Genomic DNA, 21,111 nt, shown 5'->3' on the forward strand with positions numbered 1-21,111 from the left:
GAAACAGGTGTGGTTGTTTATGACAGTGAGACCAGCATGCAAGAAAACAGAACCAAAAGGGAGTCCAGGATGAAAAAAAAAAAATAAAAATAGTAAGCAAATGGATGCAAGCGGTGATGGCGTGTGGACGGGATAAAATCTACTGCTGTTGAAGGTACGGCATAACATGTCTTTTGCGGCAATCTTTAATTGATGGACGTCGATGCGAGGTGAGCTGTAACCTGCATGCACGATGAGAGTCTTATATCTCCTGTGAGGATTTACCGCCAATGTTCCTCTTGGGTGGTTTAGGGGAGGCGTTGTGAGCACTTGACCAAGTTCATAAGTTCAGAGTCACTTGGGCAAAAAGGAAAGAGGGGTTGCGGACCACGGCTAATGTTAAAGATGTTGTATTATTTATTGAAAAAAAAAAAAAAACTGAGGTACACTCACAGTCACAGCCTCGCGGAATCCGCAAGCCGTAAAATCTGCAGTGTGTTACTTTTCCTTCTTTTTTTTTTCTTTCTCCCATTCTACCATTGCTGAATGTTTGTGCAACATTTCCCAATGGCGATTAGTCCTCTGCGCTGTAGCAGCCTAACAAGCTTCTCAGATCTCTGACAGCTGCAGTCGCACGGATTCTTTTCTTCTTATTCTGCGCCATCAATCTCTCTTTTTCAGTTTTTTTTCAGTTGTCGTCTTTCCTCTAAATCGTCTTTGTTTGGTGATGATAATAGAGTTCAGTTCCAATTTGTTTCCCGCAACTTTTGAGCATGTCCGGAAAGATTCTGACATACGTGTCATCTGCATGTTTATGTGCAGGATACCAAAATTGCTTCCCTGGAACGCAACATTCGCGACTTGGAGGATGAGATCCAAATGTTGAAGGCAAACGGCTTGCTGAATACGGAAGACCGCGAAGAGGAGATCAAGCAGATGGAGGTCTACAAGAACCACTCCAAGTTTATGAAGACCAAGGTAGGCGATTTAAAAAAGAACTTAACTCATTCACTGCCAGACCATTTGCAAATATGTGTCTATTCCAGCACCAGGGTTTTTGTCAGTTTCACTCAAATTGCAGGAACCACAGAATATTGAGTTTTAGGACTACATCAACAATCAATACAGCGTTAGAAACCTTATAGTCCTTTCTTTCATCAGAAAAAAATATTTAATTCCAAAGTTATATGGGTCTGGAGTTATATGAGCTTGAAATGAGGGTTGCTGTCCAAAATACTATACCATACATAATTATTGATTTAAATAGCACTTTGATAACAGCTGAAGCTGTAACAAAGCGCTAACATGGGCAAAAGGCAAATGCTGCCCCTACGTGGAAGGGAAAAACATTGTCAGAGGTCTGACCAGTCCTTTATCGGCACTCCCTCAAAACTCAAACAAATTTGGGAATTGACTGTCATTGTGGTTTACATGGGACAATTTGAAATTTTGGTTTGGACGTTAGCAAGCAATTTAGCATGAAATTTCACAAGTTTGATATGCTTTTATGGGCCGAATAAAATGATGCGGTGGGCCAGTTTTTGCCCCCGGGCCTTGATTTTGACATCTTGCTTTACTGAGATTTGTTTGTCTCCCTGGAGCATTGATTGTGTTTACTCAGAGATTTTTCTATTAGTGGACCAGGCACAGACCAGTCCATGGTTTTACTGCGCTGTTTTTAGACCTTTCTTCCCATCCATCGTGAATAGAAATGATGTATAATACATGATGATTGTGGGGGCTCGAGCGATGGGGGTGGGGGGGTGGGGGTCAGTCCCAAATACATTTTTAATACGAGCAACTTGTGTTAATGAAAATAGCGGCAAAGCTGTACTCCATAGCTTGAGTATTGTGATTCCAGGGTTTAAAATATTGTATTTGTGCAGATCGACCAACTCAAACAAGAGTTGTCAAAGAAGGAATCAGAGCTGCTGGCTCTTCAGACAAAGTTGGAGACCCTCAACAACCAGAATTCGGATTGCAAACAGCACATTGAAGTACTCAAAGAGTCTCTCACTGCCAAAGAGCAACGGGCGGCCATCCTGCAAACGGAGGTAACGTGAATAGATGATCACCCTTAGTGATGTGCAAGGATAATGAATGGAAAGTGCCCCTTGCCTCAAGATATTATTTTTCTTTTAGCCATTGTTTAAAAACAATACCTGCAATCAAAAAGGTTTTATGAGAATTGTACCCCTTCGCTGATCCACCGTCTAAACACGCCCCTGTTATCGGAACAGTGCTCTGGTGAATTTTATATCAAGCCCTTCACGAGTGTGTAAACATAAATTTCCATCCACAATTGCGTTATCTGTGTCTGTAAAGTCAGAATTATTGACACAGTCAGTTCTGGGGTGGATGTTGTTCGATTGTGTCTTATGGTGTCATCAGAAAGTAGTCATTGAATACAACGAAGACTGTTCTGAAAGTCTCTGTGACACTTTTTTTCATGTCATCTTACTTTTTTTTGCGGTCATATTCCAGGTAGATGCTCTACGCCTGCGTTTGGAGGAGAAAGAGTCTTTCCTCAATAAGAAAACCAAACAGCTGCAGGACCTGACGGAAGAGAAAGGCACTCTTGCTGGAGAGATCCGCGACATGAAGGACATGTTGGAGGTCAAAGAGAGAAAAATCAACGTCTTGCAGAAGAAGGTACTGTATTCTTTTTTTTTCTTCTTCCTTTGACGAGTTCCACTAAATTGATGACATAAAGTTCACACCTTCATACAAATAACACACATCACGTGCCGTACTCCGCTAGCAATTTACAACCGTGTACAGTGAATTGTATTGCCGATGCATCTGCGCAGGTCCACGTCATACTTTAAAATCATTCTCAAGCGAAATGTATTTATTTTCAATGCCATTTTATATATACTGAACTAGTATGGTTGTAATCTTAAAAAGAAAGAAAAATATTTGAGAACTTTCTACCTCACCGCCTCAAGTGTTTGTTTGTGTTTTTTTATGTGTGCGATACACTTTCTTTTCAATGTGACCCGCTAATGTGCCCTGCATTGTTTGCATCTCTTTTGCTCACACTCATCCTCACATCTATTGTTTGTTTTCTCGCTCTGTGTTGATTTTAAGAAAACATTAACACCTCCCGCTGAAATGATTTGGTGTTAATATCGCAATGATTAGCGCTTTGTTTTGTGTTTCTCATCCTCCTCCTCTTCTTCTTCCTCCTCCAGATTGAGAACCTGCAGGAGCAACTGCGGGATAAAGACAAGCAGCTCAGCAACCTGAAGGACCGGGTCAAGTCTCTGCAGACCGACTCCACCAACACCGACACTGCACTGGCCACCCTGGAGGAGGCGCTGTCAGAGAAGGTAAATTATAATAATAATACACATTACAGTAAAGTCTCGTTATATCGATATTCTCGAGAGTCGGAAAAAATATCGACCGGACTATCGATATATCCGATCCTGCGACATGTAAATTTTCTCCTTGCGTTCATAGAAATAATATCGTAATAAGCAGTACTATCGATATAACCGATATCGATAAAACGAGACTTTACTGTATTTCTAAGCAGCTTTCAAAACACTCAAAGACACTTTACAGTCACAGGTTAAGTTTTTCTGTTAAAGTATTGAGGCCTACGGTTCTATTATTATTATTATTATTATTATTATTATTATTATTATTATTATTATTATTAGTATTAGTAGTAGTAGTAGTAGTAGTAGTAGTAGTAGTAGTAGTAGTAGTAGTATTATTACATTACATAAATTACATTATTACTATATTTATTATTATATTATTATTATTATTATATTTAGATTATATTGTATTTTTACTAGTATTATTATTACTATTATTATTTTTTTATTGTATTCATTAAATTTACTATATTATTATTATTATTATTATTTTATTATTATTATATTATATTATTATTATATTATATTATATTATATTAATTCTATTATTATTATTATTATCTTATTATTATCTTCATTATTATTGTGTGTGTGTGTGTGCGTGCGTGTCTGTGCGTGTGTGTCTGTGATCAGGAGAGAATCATTGAACGTTTAAAGGACCAACGTGAGCGGGAAGACCGAGAACGTCTGGAGGAAGTTGACGCCTACAAGAAGGAGAACAAGGACCTCAAGGAGAAAGTCAACAGCCTGCAGATCGAATTAACCGAGAAAGAGGTTCGCGGACCACTTGGCTTGAATTTTCTGTCCCACCTTTTTTTCTCAACACCCTGCTTTGTCCCGTATATGCACATTTAGTCCAGCCTCATTGATCTTAAGGAGCACGCATCTTCTTTGGCATCTTCTGGCCTCAAAAAGGACTCTAAGCTCAAGTCCTTGGAGATCGCCATTGAGCAGAAAAAGGAGGAGTGTAGTAAATTGGAAACGCAGTTACAGAAGGTGGGTGTGCGTCTCCTGGCGGGATTATATACCCTTTATACACTTTTGGGGGGAAAACCTCAGCTGTCGTATAGCCAGAGCTGCACCTAGAGAAGTTTACGATATACTAGTACATCTCCAGGTATGTAAATACCACAGAAAAGTATGTTTATTAAGAAAAAAGTGAACTGTGTGATGGAACAATTACATACAGTAAAGTCTCATTATATCGATATTCAAGGGAGTCCGAAAAAATATCGATATAACCGGGACTATCGATATATCCGACCCTGTTTGCATGTAATTTTCTCCGTGCGTGCATAGAAATAGTATCGATATAACCGGGACTATCAATATATCCGATATCGATATAACGAGACTTTACTGTACATCCATATTCCTCTTTAATTTGGATGTTAAAAATCGTTTTGAATAATTCTTATGTAATATTTTTTAAATAGTGTTGAATTGAGGGATTACAATGAGCAGTAATCCGTATGCATCAAAATTGTAATAATTTAAAACATTTTGTCGGTAATCTATACATCTAGATCTTTCTTTTTTTTAGTTAGACTGCCGGAATAGGATCACTTTTCCAACAATAGTTTAATGCATTGATATGCGTGTTTTCAAAGGAAGCTAGTTCAAAGTATTGTGAGCACCCTGACGTTCACGTTAAAGTCTCCGTGAAGTGAAAATAGAATTATACAGTAAAGTCTTGTTATATCGATATCGGATATATCGATAGTCCCGGTTATATCGATACTATTTCTATGCACGCACGGAGAAAATTACATGCAAACGGGGTCGGATATATCGATAGTGCCGGTTATATCGATATTTTTTCCGACTCTCGAGAATATCGATATAATGAGACTTTACTGTATTTCAATACACGACCGAGAAACAACTCTGCCGACTTAAATACAAAAACGCACGTCTGGAAGTAGCACAACAAGGGAAAAGAAATGAAAGTCTGTGATTCAGATATTTTTAGGCCTGCAGAGAAGGCCTTGACTGTCCACCCCTGCACCAAACTACTCCGGTGTTTATTGGATGTTTGACTGCGAATCTCTTATGGACGAAATGATCTAGCATCACAAATGACATCCTCGCGTTATTTACTTGGTGATTTAATTTTAGGCACACATATACAAGGGAGTGTAGAGGATATCAATAAAGTTTATTGTTGTTGTTTTTTTATGCGATTTAGAAGGTTCACGAAGTGGAGCATCAGTCAGGCTCAAGAGGGAACCCGGAATACGTGGACAGAGTGAAATTGCTGGAGAAGGAGGTGGGCTACTACAAGGATGAAGTCAACAAGGCTCAGACGGAGGTGGAGAGGCTCCTGGACATCTTGCGCGAGGTGGAGACCGAGAAGAATGACAAAGACAAGAAGATCGCAGAGTTGGAAAGGTAACGTACTGGTTCTTTGTTAGCATCACATTGCGGAAGTGCAGGGTTCGAGTGCGGCATTCCTTTGTAGAATTTGTATTTTCTCCCTGTGCCTGTGTGGGTTTTCTCCTGGTACTCCCTCCCACATTCCCAAAATGGATAGAGAATAATCACTTCATGCAATTGTAAGATTATTTTATTCGAGGCATTGGATTAATTGAGTTTTCTTCTTTTACCACCTTGACCCACTTTTTCCGCCCTGCTCCTTTTCTATTTCTATTTTCAACCCACTATTGATCACCTTAATCTTTTCTATCCTTTCCCATGACCCAATAATAACAACGCCGTGTCGCGTTGCCCCAAAATGCACCCACCCCTTTCCTAACACAGCCCCCCTCACACCGCCCCTCGCCCCACCCCTCGTCCCGGTGGCAGAGCCCCCCTTGACCCGCTCCCCTCGATGTCCGCTGCCCCCCAGCCAATAGGGGGCATGGTGTGGGACTTCCTGGGAAAGTGAGTGCTCTGTCCTGGCACACGAGCTCAGCGATGCGGTCTGTAGAATGATTTACGAATGCTTGTGTCAGAGTGACGCTCACATGACACAAACATCACTGCGTGATGGTCTGCTTTGAAATCGTTTCCATAGTGTGCTGGCTTTTGTTGATTCCTATTGAGTTTTGATTGCTTTAGGCAAGCAAATTTGTTTGTTTCCATACCATGAATTGACCCGTGAATGTGTGAGTGGATGAATGGATGGATCGATTGATTGGTGTGATGGATTAGTGTGATGAATGGATGGATCGATTGATTGGTGTGATGGAAAGATGATGGATGGATTGATGGATGGATAGATGGAGGGATGGATGGACAGATGGATTGATCGATTGTTTGGTGTGATGGATGAATGGTGACTGGATGGATGATTGGATGGACGATGGATGGATGGATCGATTGATTGGTGTAATGTGTTCATGTGATGGATGAATGGTGAATGGATGGATGGATGGATGGATGGATGGATGGATGATGGCTGGAAGATGGATGTATGAATGGATGGATCGATGGATTGATTGGTGGAATGGATGAATGGTGAATGAATAGATGGATTGATTGGTGTGATGGATTGATGGATGGATGGATTGATTGATTGATTGATTGATTGATTGATTGATTGATTGATTGATTGATTGATTGATTGATTGATTGATTGATTGATTGATGTGGTGGATTGGTTTGATGGATGGATAGATGGATCGGTTGATTGGTGCGTTGATTGGGTGGATGGATGGATGGATGGATGGATGGATGGATGGATGATGAATGATGAATGATGGCTGGATGATGGATGTATGAATGGATGGATCGATGGATTGGTGTAATGGATGAATGATGAATGAATGGATGGATGGATGGATGGATGATGATTGATTGATTGATTGATTGATTGATTGATTGATTGATTGATTGATTGCTGTGATGTATGGATGGATTGATGGATGGACGGATGGATGGATTGATTGGTGTGGTGGATTGGTTTGATGGATGGATAGATGGATCGGTTGATTGGTGCGTTGATTGGGTGGATGGATGGATGGAATGGATGGATGGATGGATGAATGATGAATGATGGCTGGATGATGGATGTATGAATGGATGGATCGATGGATGATGATGGATTGATTGGATGGATGGATGGATGGATGGATGGATTGATTGATTGATTGATTGATTGATTGATTGATTGATTGATTGATTGATTGATTGATTGATGTGATGGATTGGTGTGATGTATGGATGGATTGATGGATGGACGGATGGATGGATTGATTGGTGTGGTGGATTGGTTTGATGGATGTATAGATGGATCGGTTGATTGGTGGGTTGATTGGGTGGATGGATGGATGGATTTTCAACGCTGCTTTTAATCATGAGTGCTTTTACAGACAAGGAGTCAAAGATCCGGCCAAGAAAGGTACAAATATCAAACTGGTATCTCAAGGCGACAAAAAAGGTTTGGGACAGGATCCCCGAAAGGACAGCTTGGAGGGCGGCCACCACTCGAAAGTGAGTTTGAATATGAAAAGTACTGTATTTTCAGTACATTTTATACTATTTACACCAGATGCTCCCCGTTTTTTTCTGAACTGAAACCAATTTCATGTGTACTAAATAATCTTATTCTGAACTCACGCTGTCTGTCATTTAGCTAGAGGACCTGATGAACACACTGGAGAGGACGAGGCAAGAACTGGATTCCACAAAGCAGAGGCTGTCGTCTACTCAGCAGTCGCTGCAAGAGAGGGACAGCCACCTCACCAACATGAGGCAAGAGCGCAGGAAACAGCTGGAGGAGATTCTAGAGATGAAGTGAGCATCTTTGCTTTGGGGATTTGCTTTGCGAATTTGAACTTAAATGAAGTCCGCTCCGTACCCTGGATGTAGAGAACTGTTCTGTCGCATTCCGCTTTATATCTCGACTGCACTGCTTTGTCAGGATTCAGTTCGTCGGCACAAACATTTCCAGAGAACATATTTAGTTGCCAGGCAACCAACAGAAAATCACTGCATAGGAGCATATTAATTTGAATTCCATTCGTCATTATAAGGATAAGTCATTTGATATTTGACAGTACGCTGTACTCGTGGATGGCGTGGCTTCCTCCCAGTAGCAAAGTATTTTGTTCAAGCCCTTTGAGGCATTTGCATCCTCCCCATTCGACAACTCTGAAGGAAGAACTGCGTCCTCTGGTGTTCTTATTTTATATACACAATATTTTCAGGCAGAATTAATTAGTTTACAAAACCACAAACAAACATGGTGCCATTGTCCAGCAAGAAGCTGTTTTTTTCTTGCTGCAGTCACTATGTTCAAATAATACAAAAATGAAATGGGTAAAACAAAGCATATAGATATCTTCGATGCTGCTAGCAATGATTGCTCTGTTCGGTTCAAATTCTTGTTTCGCTTCTGGTTCGGTGTTCAACGAAGTTCAGTGATATAAAAATATCAGTGACGATGATAGATGGTGAACAAAAAACTACTTTATTCTAGTGAGACAGAAAAAGCACTTCTATCGTCTAGGCAGGAGCGAAGTCAGAGCACACGAACAAAGATAGGAACAAAGAGGGAAGAGCTCCCGCTCTGACTAGTTTTTGAACGTCCACAGCAGCGATCTGTTGTCCAATCAGCTACGGACAACTCAGTGTTGGCTGGACATAGACGGAAACTTGATACTCGTTACATCCTGCTTTCATACGGTTCGACTGAATTGAACATGCAATAACATAATATGTACTAAACTAACATGGGATAACATAATACGTTTACTAATGTGCATAAACACTCTATCAGCTCCATTCATCGGTCCCATTTTAGACTCTCCAAAGACTCTCCATGTGTTGCTTTTCTACCAAAACATATGAAATCAACTATATAGTTAAGTACTGCAGTAAATTTTAATTTACAGCCAAACTAGTTGTGGCCGTTTTCATTTATTGATAAGCTCATTGAAAATTCTAAATAGTAGGTGTGAATGGGAATATGGATAATTATTCTTCTATATCACAGGTGTCAAAATCAAGGCCCGGGGGCCAAATCTGGCCTGCTGCATCATTTTTTTCGGCCTGTGAAAGTAAATCAAACGTGAAATTCCATGAAGCTTGCTAACGTCCGAACCAAACTATTCAAATTGGCCCATGTAAACAACAACTGTCATTATTTTTCACTTCAAATTTGAAAACTAGCTCTTCATTAATTTGTTGATCTATGTAGTTGCGCATTTCCCTATTTCACTCGATCGCATTGTATTCGTTTTTTTCCAGACAACAAGCTCTGCTGGCTGCGATTAGTGAGAAAGACGCTAATATTGCACTCCTGGAACTATCTGCCTCCAATAAAAAGAAAACCCAAGAGGAAGTGATGTCCCTGAAGCGTGAGCGGGACAAACTGATGCATCAACTTAAACAGCACGTTCGTACTCGTACACAACATTTGAATGACTCAGCCAATAAATAATCGTGATTGATAACCTAGACTAATTTTCTCCTCCTGCAGACTCAAAGTAGAATGAAACTGATTGCCGACAACTACGAAGACGAACAATATCATCCGCACGTTCCGCACCACCCGCAGCCTCAAGCCCCGCACCCTCAGCCACAACCTCAGACCCAGTACGCTCACCCTCAGCACGCCCAGCAGGTCCCGTATGCCCCTCATATGCAGCACCCGCAGCACCCCCAGGCCGCCCCACAGCCCCCTCACCCCCAGCAGCCGCAGCTCCAGTATCCTCACGCTCAACATCCGCAGCAACACCCGCAACCGGCCCCCCAGCACTCGCAGCACCCGCGCCCCCCGCAGCCCCAGCATCCGCATCAGCAGCACCTCCAGCATCCCCCGCAGCATCCGCATGGACATCTCCCACCGCATCCTCAACACCCGCATGGCCCTCTCCAACCAGGACCTCACCCTCAGCACCCGCATCCACAGCATCCTCAGCATCCTCAGCATCCTCAGCATCCTCAGCATCCTCAACACCCTCAGCATCCTCAGCCCCAACACCACGGCCAAAATCTCCGCCACCAGTCGCCTCATCATCGTGGCGGTCCGGGCCGAGGACCCCCACATGCTGGACACCGTCCTTCCCCGGACCAGGTTAGGAGTGTCATACGTTATCAGGTGCTTATCTGACGTCATCAACTTTCATGATGAGATGCATGCGCACACGCAAACACGCCATCATTTCCACCGACAACCCAGGCTAAATGTAGCTCCTCCCCGACATACAACAGGACAATTGCAGTGTACAAGTTGATTGCTAGCTATGACCACTTCCCAAAATAGATCTTCCCTTCTGCTAAATTGTTATTTTGACTGCTTTAGAGCGCCTCGTTGTATGTATTGCGTGCGCACGCCTCATGTAGAAAATGAGAGTGAGTGAAGGAAAAAAAAATAATCGCACTTGGCAACAATCTTCTCAGTTACACGGACCTTAAGTAGACACACTAAACTAATAACTTGCCACTTTCAGGACAAATTAGTTTGTACATATCTTGCTCAAAATCATTGCGATATAATGTTTTTGTGTGTATATGTGTGCATGTGTGTGTGCGTGTGTGTGTGTGTATGCAGTGCCATAGCTATATTAATGATTCTTCTTCTCCCCACAATATATACCATCTATGCCTGCAACAACAGGATGATGAGGAAGGCATATGGGCCTGATCGTTGCTATGACAACCAAAGTTATTTTGATGGGTGAGATATTTTATATTAATGGCTTGTTTAGATGACATAGTTTGCTGCACAGTATGAGAGATTGTGATGGAGCTGAAATTTGCACTATGCATTCACTTCCTCCCACCAATGATCAAGGAAAAATTAATTGGATTTTTTTTCAGATAATTTCAAACATTTTTAAATATGTATTTACAATCATTTTGTAATATACTTAGCATTGTAGGCCTCAATAAAAAACAGACAACCATCCCCAAATTAAACTGTTAACTCATTCACTGCCAGACGTGCAAAAATGTGTCCACTCCAGTGCCAGGGTTTTTTTTTTTTGTCGTTGTCACTCGAATTCCAGGAACCACAGAATATTGAGTTTTAGGACTACATAAATATTCTATGCAGCATTAGAAACCTTAGACACTCTTTTTTCATTAAAAAAAAACCCCAGTTTATTCCTAAATTATATGGTCTGGAGTTATATGAGCTTGAAATCCGAACAAGGGCGCGGAAAATCCTACTGGACCCTCCGCACCCTGCCCACCACCTTTTCCAGCTACTCCCCTCAGGCAGGCGCTACCGATCCATGCGCACCAAATCCAGCAGACATTTAAACAGCTTCTTCCCCCAAGCCATTAACTCTTTGAACTCTTCAACAGTAGCCAAAATGGAACTGTATAGTGCCACTTAGCAGTTTTTTTGACGACGATACTAGTGCAGCGTGTTCTACCGGAAACAAATTCCTTGTGTGTTCTACATACTTGGCAATAAAGATGATTCTGATTCTGATCTGCTTCTGAAATGAGGACGGCTGTCCAAAATACAAAGCAATACATAAATATTGGTTTAATATAGCGCTTTAACAACAGCTGAAGCTGGAACAAAACGCTAACATGGAAAAAAGGGAAATACTGCCTCCTTGTGGAAGAAAAAAAAAAACATTGTCAGAGGTCTGACCAGCGCTTTATCGGCACCCCCAAACAAAACCCAAACAAATTCGGGAATGGCGCTCTACGTCATATTTTCAATTCCCGAATACATTCGGGAATGGCAGTGAATGAGTTAATACGGAAAATTCTTATTTTTGTCTCAGTTCAGGTTGGAATGCACTCTTTGACAGCATCGATCCAAACTAAATGCTCCTGTCTTAATAAAGCTCTCGAATCGCAGCTCATAACATATTGTACCCCTTTGCAAATTGTGGCTCTAGGTGACCTTGGAGCAGATCTTCTCAGCTTTCCCAGCATAGAAATACTGTATGCTACGGACATGAAGTGAAAAATCCTACGTCTCCTGCCACCTTTTCCTCCGATTTTAACCACACTTGCCCCCTGCTGAAAACAAGGCCTCCTCAGGAGATCCCAAGATTATTCTCCACCTGGTCAAGGCCTCGTATCCTTCCATCCTGGTTGCTTCAGCTGTCAACTATCCCTAACCCTGATTGATTCCTTTGGATCTGGCCACCTCCACCATGTCTTCATTTTCACTGCTATCCCCCACCTTGGAAACAGAATCCGCGTCATAGCGACTGTGAATCCTAAATATCTGCGATAACACCCACAAACGGACCTCGTTTGGAACTTTTTACTGGTGTCACCTTTTTTTTTTTGGGAGAAACTGATGTTGAACGTGTCCCAAACGTTAGACTTCACTGATTATTTTTCAAAGAGGTGCCTTGAAATGGACACGAGGGCCCTCCAGGTTCTTTTCGCTTGAGTTTGCCGTCATCTTCATATTACCTCGTTTCAATCCAACAAAGTGAAAACCAACAACAACAACAAAAAAAAACAATCTATGCAGACGTTAGTGTTGCATGAATATGTTGAAGTCTGTTTTCAAAGTGTAATTACCAACCCAATCAGAGGGGCCAAAAAAAAGTGAGTAGAATCTGACACATTATGTCAAGAGACTATGCATCTACGCACCTTGTTCCAGGATTTTTTTTTTTTTTAACTCATGGTGCTCTAGCTGCAGGTGCTCAATAGAAATCGTGTCAGTGGGTTAAGGGAGTTGTTCCATGAACATTAGCAGTCGACAACTTTGTACATATGTCAGAGTCTCAAGCATCCGAAAAAATACAATAACTCGGACGAGTTGTCCAGTAGACCAGAGGTCCCCAACCCCCGGGCCGCGGACCGGTAACGGTCCGTGGGTCATTTGGTACCGGGCCACGCCGAAAGAATAAATAATTTACATAAAATGAAAAATTACCAGATTACATTCGTCTATGACTTACTCTGGACGCATGTCAAAACGCTTGTCTAGGTCATGTGATACATACCGCTGAAATTAGCCCACCGTAAGCTAGCAAAATGATTAAAAAACAAACGTTTATTTTGTATTTAATATTGACTGATATTAAACCGGTCCGTGGCGCAAAAAAAGGTTGGGGACCACTGCAGTAGACCATCAGTCAATGACGAGTCTTTGTCACATCCAGAAACGTAGTGACCTTTTTCAGTCCCTTTCTATAAGATGGACTCCTTCCAAAAAAAAATGTACACATATATGATAGATATGCATATATTATACATAGAGAGAATCTATACAGTGTATCTATATGTGATTTAAAAAAACAGTTTCAACTGACAAGATTAAAAAAAAAGGTTCTAGAAGGTATTTTCAGGGGATTTCTGTGATTTTGGAGAAAAACCCTGAGTGGAGATGAACATTCCCTGTCTGAAAATACAGACAACAAAAGAGAGAGAGAGAGAGAACGGAAATACTGATCTAAAGCTTTCTATAAGTTCGTTTTACATTGCTTTTACCTATTTTATATTCCTTCTACTGTTTTAGTCCAGAGATTTTCAAAGCGTGAGCCACAGTACTTCTAAGGAGGCACAAAAGCTTGAGAAAACAAATAAACAAACAAACAAACAAACAAATAAATAAATAAATAAATAAATAAATAAATAAATAAACAAATAAAATGTTTTTAAACCAATGAAACTTCAACAAGAGTAACAATTGATTTTTTTTTATTGTTTTAATGTGCGTGTGTTGAAAGAAAAGAGACTGAGAAGGAGTAAGCTAAAAATTGGTCCATGAAATTAACTTTACATTGAGATACAAAAAATAAAATAAAATAAAATAAAATAAAATAAAGTGCAATTATGAATTGTTCTGAGAACTAAAACAATAATTATAATATTTAAATAATGCTGGACATTGCAGTTTTCGTTTGAGATAAATTTACTTAAATGTGGCATAATCAGAAATGTTTAACAATATGGATTTAAGTAATTATATTAATTACTGACTCATAAGTCACAGATTTTATAGTTGACTGTAATGTAATGTATATATAACTGGGAATTTCTCAATTGTGAGACAAATAAAGGTTTTCTTATCTTATCTTAAACAGCTTTATTAGAAAACAGGATAGCAACCAAATTTCTAGTCTAACATTGAGAGTCACAATTAAGCCCAATAAGAATTATGTTCAAATTTTGAGGGATTTTTTTGGGGGAATTATTTAGTTAAATTATGACTTGTGTCTGTGATGGGTTATTTTTCAGCGAATACAGTGTTGTCTTTAGAATCAAGTTAGGCCTGGAAGGCAAATTTATTAATTTTAATATTTGAAACAGTCTTCACTGAATGCTTCAGCAAATATAGTATAAATATATTTATATACAATAAATATAATATCAATATAATATATGTGTGTTTTTAATTTTAAAATTGCACCTTTCCTTTTTTAATACGGAGATGTAAAAACATGCTCTGAATAATTTTTAGGCTTGTGTGTGGTGCGTGTGTGTGTGTGTGTGTGTGTGTGTGTGTGTGTGTGTGTGTGTGAGAGAGTGCGCGTGTGTGTGTTTTCAGGGGGAAGCTCACTGTTCCACACTTTGAAAACCTCAGACTTGGGCCACGTGCTCACACGAAATTGGCCTTTTTGCGACAAATCAGATCGAGAGAATAAAGTAGTATTTCAGCAACTTCCATTACCGCCCGTTCAAAATTTCACTTGAGGGTTAGAAGATAATGACGGGTGTGGAAGGATTCTGTCGGTAAATGTATTTTCTTCCTCGTGACTTTTCTTGTTTTGTCATTTCGTCAACACAAATGGTGCCATATGACACGTTATGACAGTATAGTGGCACCTGAATTAGACTGTTACTAATCTCCTCCTCTCATTTTTGTTCTCCGCCCCTCCTTACACGGTTTTCGCTTCATCATGGTTGTGTTTTATAGGAGAAGACAATGCAAACAGACAGAGGAGCAAAAAAAAAAAAAAGCAAAGAAAAAATAATAAATAAATAATGGAGAGAAATATCAATGAAATCCTCTCACTTTACCATCAGGAGTACAAAGTCTCCCTTTTCAGGTCCTTATCCACTGAATACTTGAAGTAGGGGGTTCTCCTCCCATGACATATATCATTTGCATTTCAAAGGTGTCCATTTGCTCAGATGTATTTATTTATTTTCGTATTTTTTTAACATTTATTTATTTTTAACATGTATTTTTATTTACATTATGTGCCAATGGGAGTGTTGCTGGAAGAAAGGATGTGGTGCTGTTCGGTTTGCAGCCGGATTCCTTCATAGCAAAGTCTAAACACTGACTTACGCTGTGCAAAAATACACAGCCTAACATGTTAACTTTTTTAAAAAAATGTACAAAAAAAAAAAACAACCTTAAAGGACAACCGACGTCACTTTTTTGTTTCTTAACTGACATCAGAAAAAACGTTTTATAGCATCTAAAATACCCAAAACATGCAGTATGATATTTTTATTCAAATTCAAAACACCAATAAAAATGACAAAGTGTCCAACATCTGCAAAAAATTGAACTGCGAATTGGGCATTTTCGAATTGGGCAAGTCCCGCCCCCAGTTCGTGACGTCACGCCAAGACGTCTTGCATTGCTGGAAAATCAAAACAATGGCTTCAGATTCGGAGAATTGTTACACATCCAGTTATGAATATGATTCAAATAGTTCTGAAGAGGAAAGCATACATGTTTGCAATCGATTTAAAAAAAAAATCTGTGCCATTTTGAGGCAATAGGGAGAGAGGGAAATGTCTCACCCAAAAAGAGGCAGAAAATGGCCACCAAGCTCCTGTGAGGAATGAATCAGCCCGTTTCCACAGGCTGATAAATTCCTTCCATGGAGCTTGGACGCCCTCTTCTGGCTCTTTCTGGTGCAACACGATGTTTTCAGACCAAACAAGCATTGACGTGATGGAAGGACTGCTACAATGTGTCCTTTTTTTCGGTCAGGGGCGTTCCTTCAGTGACGTCATGTACGCACTCGTCACCAACTCAAAAACAAGACTTCCGGAATATTCAGCACGAGTCTTAAAACGTAAAATATAGCTATATGCGCTGGAATCTTTGTAAAATACGCTCAGTAGAAGTCATTTGAAGCCATTTTACAAATTATGGACACAACTTGTCCGGAGACGTCGGTTGTCCTTTAATATGAACAATTCACTGTGAACAATGCCAGAAACATTTTGTTGTTTTTCTATCATTTATGTATTTATTTAATTATTGCATGAATTTAGCTCTCAAGTTTTTAAAATATATTTATTTTTTACTATGATTTTCCTTTTTTTTATTTAAAGCAGATTCTTTACTTACAGTGTATTGTAGGTATACATGAGAGGAATTTGAACACCTACAATACACTGTCTGTAAGTAAAGAATCTGCTTTAAATTAGATATCAAGCAGACAGAATGAACTTCGTACAACGATATGATTTTCATTTTGCAAAAGTCAATGTTCTGAGCTGTACAGTGCCGAGCTATAGGAGCAAGTTCAATATGAGTGTCCAGCATGCCGAATGATTCCTTGCGTGAACGTAAAGCATCATTCCTCACTCTTGCATCGTGGCAGTGTGATGTCGGTGTTTGGGAGTAATGTGCGTTTCACTGTGCCCCCTCCAGCCCAACCCACCACCACCACTCCTCTCCTCTTTAGTGGACAGCCTGTGTCATGAGAGAGCAGCATGTTGCTGGTGTAAATGTTACTCAGAAAAGTGCGTGTGGGTGGGTGTGTGGATATTTATAATTATTTTTTTATGTTTATGTGGGTGTGTGTGTGTATGTTAAAATACATGAGAAGAAAAGTGATGTACAACAATGTATTAAAGGAAGACGATATAAAATAAAAAATAAATAGGGAGAAAGTGTTGCCAGAAGCATGGATTGTCTGTGATGTTTCCTGTTTTTACAAACCTGGAGGCTGTCTTCTGTGCCCCCGCCCGGTTTGATATTGTATGTGCTGTAACCGAAGATTACTATTGAGTGTTGGCCAGCTTGTTTATATCCATCAAATAAAAGTGACTTTCTTTCTGTCAACATACTGGTCTTTCCTCATTCAACTTCAATGTTTTCATACTATGAATGTTTTCATTCATTTAATCTCATTTAAAGGACAACCGACGTCACTTTTTTGTTTCCTAACTGACATCAGAAAAACGTTTTATAGCATCTAAAATACCCAAAACACGCAGTATGATATTTTTAGTCAAATGCAAACACCAATAAAAATGACTTAGTGTCCAAAATCAGCAAAAAAAAATTTAGCTGCGAATTGGGCATTCTCAGAAAGCCCCGCCCCCAGGCCGTGATGTCACGCCAAGACGTCTTGCATTGCTGGAGAATCAAAACAATGGCTTCAGATTCGGAGAATATGCTTTCTTGTTACACATCCAGTTATGAATATGATTCAAATAGTTCTGAAGAGGAAAGAATACATGTTTGCAATCGATTAAATAATTTATTCCGTGCCATTTTGAGGCAACATTGGGGGGAAATGCCTCACCCAAAAAGAGGCACAAAATGGCCACCGAGCTCCTGTGAGGAATAAATCAGCCGGTTTCCACAGGCTGATAAATTCCTTCCATTGAGCTTGGACGCCCTCTTCTGGCTCTTTCTGGTGCAACACTCGGTTTTCAGACCAAACAAGCATTGATGTCATGGAAGGACTGCTACAATGTGTCCTTTTTTTTTTCGGTCAGGGGCGTTCCTTCAGTGACGTCACGTACGGACTCGTCACCAAATCAAAAACAAGACTTCTGGAATATTCAGCGTGAGTCTTAAAACATAAAATATAACTATATGCGGTGAGTCATTTGAAGACATTTTACAAATTCCCAAATACTTACATTTTACATGTATTGTTCTTTGGCTGCATGGGGTATTTTTAGGCTTTCCACCCATACAAGGTTGCCCATTTCCATCCGGCCTTTATCCTTCCGCCGTCTGCCTTTGCTCCCCCAGTGAGCTCACACAAGAGAGTTTTCATCTGGGACGGAAGCTGGAACAAATGAAGTCCCTGAAACGGCTCGGGCAAGCTTCCAGCCGACTGCGCCACCTCCTGTTCAAATGTAACCAGGAGGAAACGTTCTCCAGTCCTCCCTTGAAGCTTGTCCCCAAGGATGAGGCGCAGCGAGGCCATGAACACATCCGAGTACGGAGACTGAGGTATGTTTCCATCCCTACTTCCTGCCTGGAGTGCCTGTTCATGTTTCTGACTCCACTCTTGCACCAGCCCCATAGCTTTGCGAGTTAGGATGAGCACCGCACGTCCTCCCAGGTTGTTGATGCGCAGCAGCTGAGAGTGGAGCCATGGCACGGGGCCCAGCTCGCATTGCTCCATCCTGCTCCACTGATCCACAGATACACTGAAGCCCTGACTCCTGAGCAAGGTGCCCAGGCCACAAACCTCCGAAATGTCATCGTGGACATCTGGTGGGCTCAGGAGGACCACGTGACCTTTGCAGCCTACGAGAAAACAAAATAAGAGCTGAATGTCATCAAGGAGAACTTATAAATATATATATATTTTACATATCTTACTCTTTGTACATCCTTCACGAAATGATCGGCTTGCCCATTCTATCACAAAAGACAATATGATCAGGCACAGGGTCAAGATCAGAAAATGTAAATAATTAGTTAAAAATAACATAAATAAATAAATAAATACATAAATACATTTGTAAATGAACGGATAAATACATGAATAAATAAATAAATAAATAAATTATGAACATATAAACATAAACCCGTGACTTAAAATAAATGCATAAATACAGATCACAAAAATATGAAAAAGTAATTAATTAGTTAAAAATAACACAACTCAATAAATAAATATGTAAATGAATAATAATAATAATAATAATAATACATTTCATTTATAAGCGCCTTTCAAAACTCTCAAGGACACTTGGATAAATAAATAAATAAATAAATAAATAAATAAATAAATAAATAAATAAATATGAACCTGTGACTTTAAATAAATAAATACATAATATAAAAATCATTATCATTACTAATAATAAATAAATAAATACATTGATAAAGGAACGAATGTATAAATAAATAAATATACACGTGTGGCATAAAATAAATAATAAAAATACATACATAACTGCATAAATAATATACATATCAGTTTTCATTATTGTTACTAATAAATGAATAAATAAATAAATTGACGAAGGAATGAATGAATGAATAAACAAATAAATACGATTGGCACATATCTCCTATCCACTTTCTATTGTGCATGTTCTCATTAAGCCCGCAACAGGCTTGCTAGCTAGCTAAAAACACCTAAAAATATTTATTTATTTTGGAAGAAGCAAACTTCACATAGGCAAGCCTCAGAACTATGAGATAGAGGAGCTACAGTGCCCTGCCAAAAAAAAAAAAAACATTTAATCGCTTGCACTTACGCTTGACAAAGTCATGGAGAAGACATAATATCAACGCCGTCAAGGTGATCACCAGCAAAACTGCCACAGCCAACAGATTCCAGCGCCGCCTTGTGGCTACAATGTCAAACGAGCAAACGAAATGAGAAATATCACTTTCTTCAAAGGAAAAGCTGCGTATTTCACACTCCTGTCACCACTTTTTTTGCTAACTTACTCTGATGATGGCAAAAAGGTCCCAGGTGAAGGCCCCCCTGCCTTAAACGTACCTGTGTTTCAACATCAAGGTTTTGTGAGGGTTAGGGGTAAATAACTAACATAAACTCATGCAAACTACTGTAAACAAAACAAAAGCATTTTGACCTCATTTTTAAATATAATTCGACCTATAAAGTGTCAAAACTTTTTTTTCAAAACTCATGTAATCAATGTCAACATACATAAAAATAAAAATCCTTGAGAACTCTTAAGAATGTGGATTACCATAACACACGGCAACAGGTGCAGGTCAATGTCCTCAAAGACACCGATTTTCACCTGCCAGGACATAAATAAAAAAAATACGTTTTTTTTTAATACAGCGTGTATAACACAGTTCACACCATACTTGCTGTTTTTCCTTGTTTTTAATGCTCCTGCTCGAATTGAAAGCTGCCGACGTGTTAATGTGCTAATGTTAGCTAACCAGATAAATACATATATAAATGGATGGACAGATAGACGGATATAGATAGATAGATAGATAGACAGTGTATAGTGTTTTTGCATTGTTTGTTGTCTTTTTTTGTTTTTTGCTTACCCATAGCAAATTCTTGTTTTGCTTCCACGTTGAATTCTCCAGCTGTTGACGAAAGCCCTCGATCTCAGTGCAAATGTGTGGCGAAGTCCACCGACAGGGCCAGGCCTCCCCCTCCAGCCTACAGGGGGCGGTCAGGTTCCACAGCAGCATTTGGCCCTTATCGTTCATTCGACCGCGATTCACAGAAGCAGTCAAATTCAGCCATATGTTCTTCTGAAGGAACCCTGATGGGGATGTGCAAAATTACTACATGGAAGTTTACTTCTTTCTACACTTGTACGACATTGAAAGAGGATAATATTTATCGTATTTCCATTCTTTCCTTCTGGAAATGTTTTTGAAAATGCAATCAGATCGGAAGCACGGGGGACGTCGAAAGACCCCTTAAAGGACAATCGACGTCTCCGGACAAGTTGTGTCCATAATTTGTAAAATGGCTTCAAATGACTTCTACTGAGCGTATTTTACAAAGATTCCACCGCATATAGCTATATTTTACGTTTTAAGACTCGCGCTGAATATTCCGGAAGTCTTGTTTTTGAGTTGGTGACAAGTCCTCACGTCACGGAAGGAACGCCCCTGATCGAAAAAAAAGGACACATTGTAGCAGTCCTACCATCACGTCAATGCATTTGTGCTTGTTTGGTCTGAAAACGTCATGTT

General features: G+C 39.8%; 2 protein-coding genes across 7 annotated transcripts in view; one reads left to right on the forward strand and one right to left on the reverse strand.

Annotated features, from left to right (window-relative positions):
* Positions 1 to 15,606, forward strand: part of erc2 (ELKS/RAB6-interacting/CAST family member 2) — a 30,025-nt gene extending 14,419 nt beyond the window's left edge. For 3 of the 6 annotated variants that reach the window (XM_089011132.1, XM_089011133.1, XM_089011135.1), the window contains 14 exons: positions 802 to 957; positions 1,866 to 2,033; positions 2,464 to 2,631; positions 3,174 to 3,311; positions 4,002 to 4,142; positions 4,224 to 4,364; positions 5,557 to 5,759; positions 6,129 to 6,251; positions 7,682 to 7,802; positions 7,945 to 8,105; positions 9,561 to 9,708; positions 9,793 to 10,413; positions 10,933 to 10,992; positions 12,176 to 15,606. In XM_089011132.1, the coding sequence (XP_088867258.1) occupies positions 802 to 957; positions 1,866 to 2,033; positions 2,464 to 2,631; positions 3,174 to 3,311; positions 4,002 to 4,142; positions 4,224 to 4,364; positions 5,557 to 5,759; positions 6,129 to 6,251; positions 7,682 to 7,802; positions 7,945 to 8,105; positions 9,561 to 9,708; positions 9,793 to 10,413; positions 10,933 to 10,959 (2,316 nt within the window). In that variant the 3' untranslated portion in view covers positions 10,960 to 10,992; positions 12,176 to 15,606. The remainder of the gene's footprint in view (positions 1 to 801; positions 958 to 1,865; positions 2,034 to 2,463; positions 2,632 to 3,173; positions 3,312 to 4,001; positions 4,143 to 4,223; positions 4,365 to 5,556; positions 5,760 to 6,128; positions 6,252 to 7,681; positions 7,803 to 7,944; positions 8,106 to 9,560; positions 9,709 to 9,792; positions 10,414 to 10,932; positions 10,993 to 12,175) is intronic. The other 3 variants (XM_089011134.1, XM_089011137.1, XM_089011136.1) reach the window with 2 other exon arrangements.
* Positions 14,116 to 21,111, reverse strand: part of il17rc (interleukin 17 receptor C) — a 12,890-nt gene continuing 5,894 nt past the window's right edge. Inside the window, 8 exon segments of the mRNA XM_089011141.1 lie at positions 14,116 to 15,841; positions 18,090 to 18,196; positions 18,199 to 18,708; positions 18,784 to 18,822; positions 19,671 to 19,766; positions 19,867 to 19,918; positions 20,133 to 20,186; positions 20,449 to 20,672. Of these exon segments, the coding sequence (XP_088867267.1) occupies positions 18,093 to 18,196; positions 18,199 to 18,708; positions 18,784 to 18,822; positions 19,671 to 19,766; positions 19,867 to 19,918; positions 20,133 to 20,186; positions 20,449 to 20,672 (1,079 nt within the window). The 3' untranslated portion in view covers positions 14,116 to 15,841; positions 18,090 to 18,092.

Source organism: Hippocampus bargibanti, linkage group LG12, assembly GCF_051943395.1.
Source record: "Hippocampus bargibanti isolate YZ-2025 linkage group LG12, ASM5194339v1, whole genome shotgun sequence".
Lineage (NCBI taxonomy): Eukaryota > Metazoa > Chordata > Actinopteri > Syngnathiformes > Syngnathidae > Hippocampus > Hippocampus bargibanti.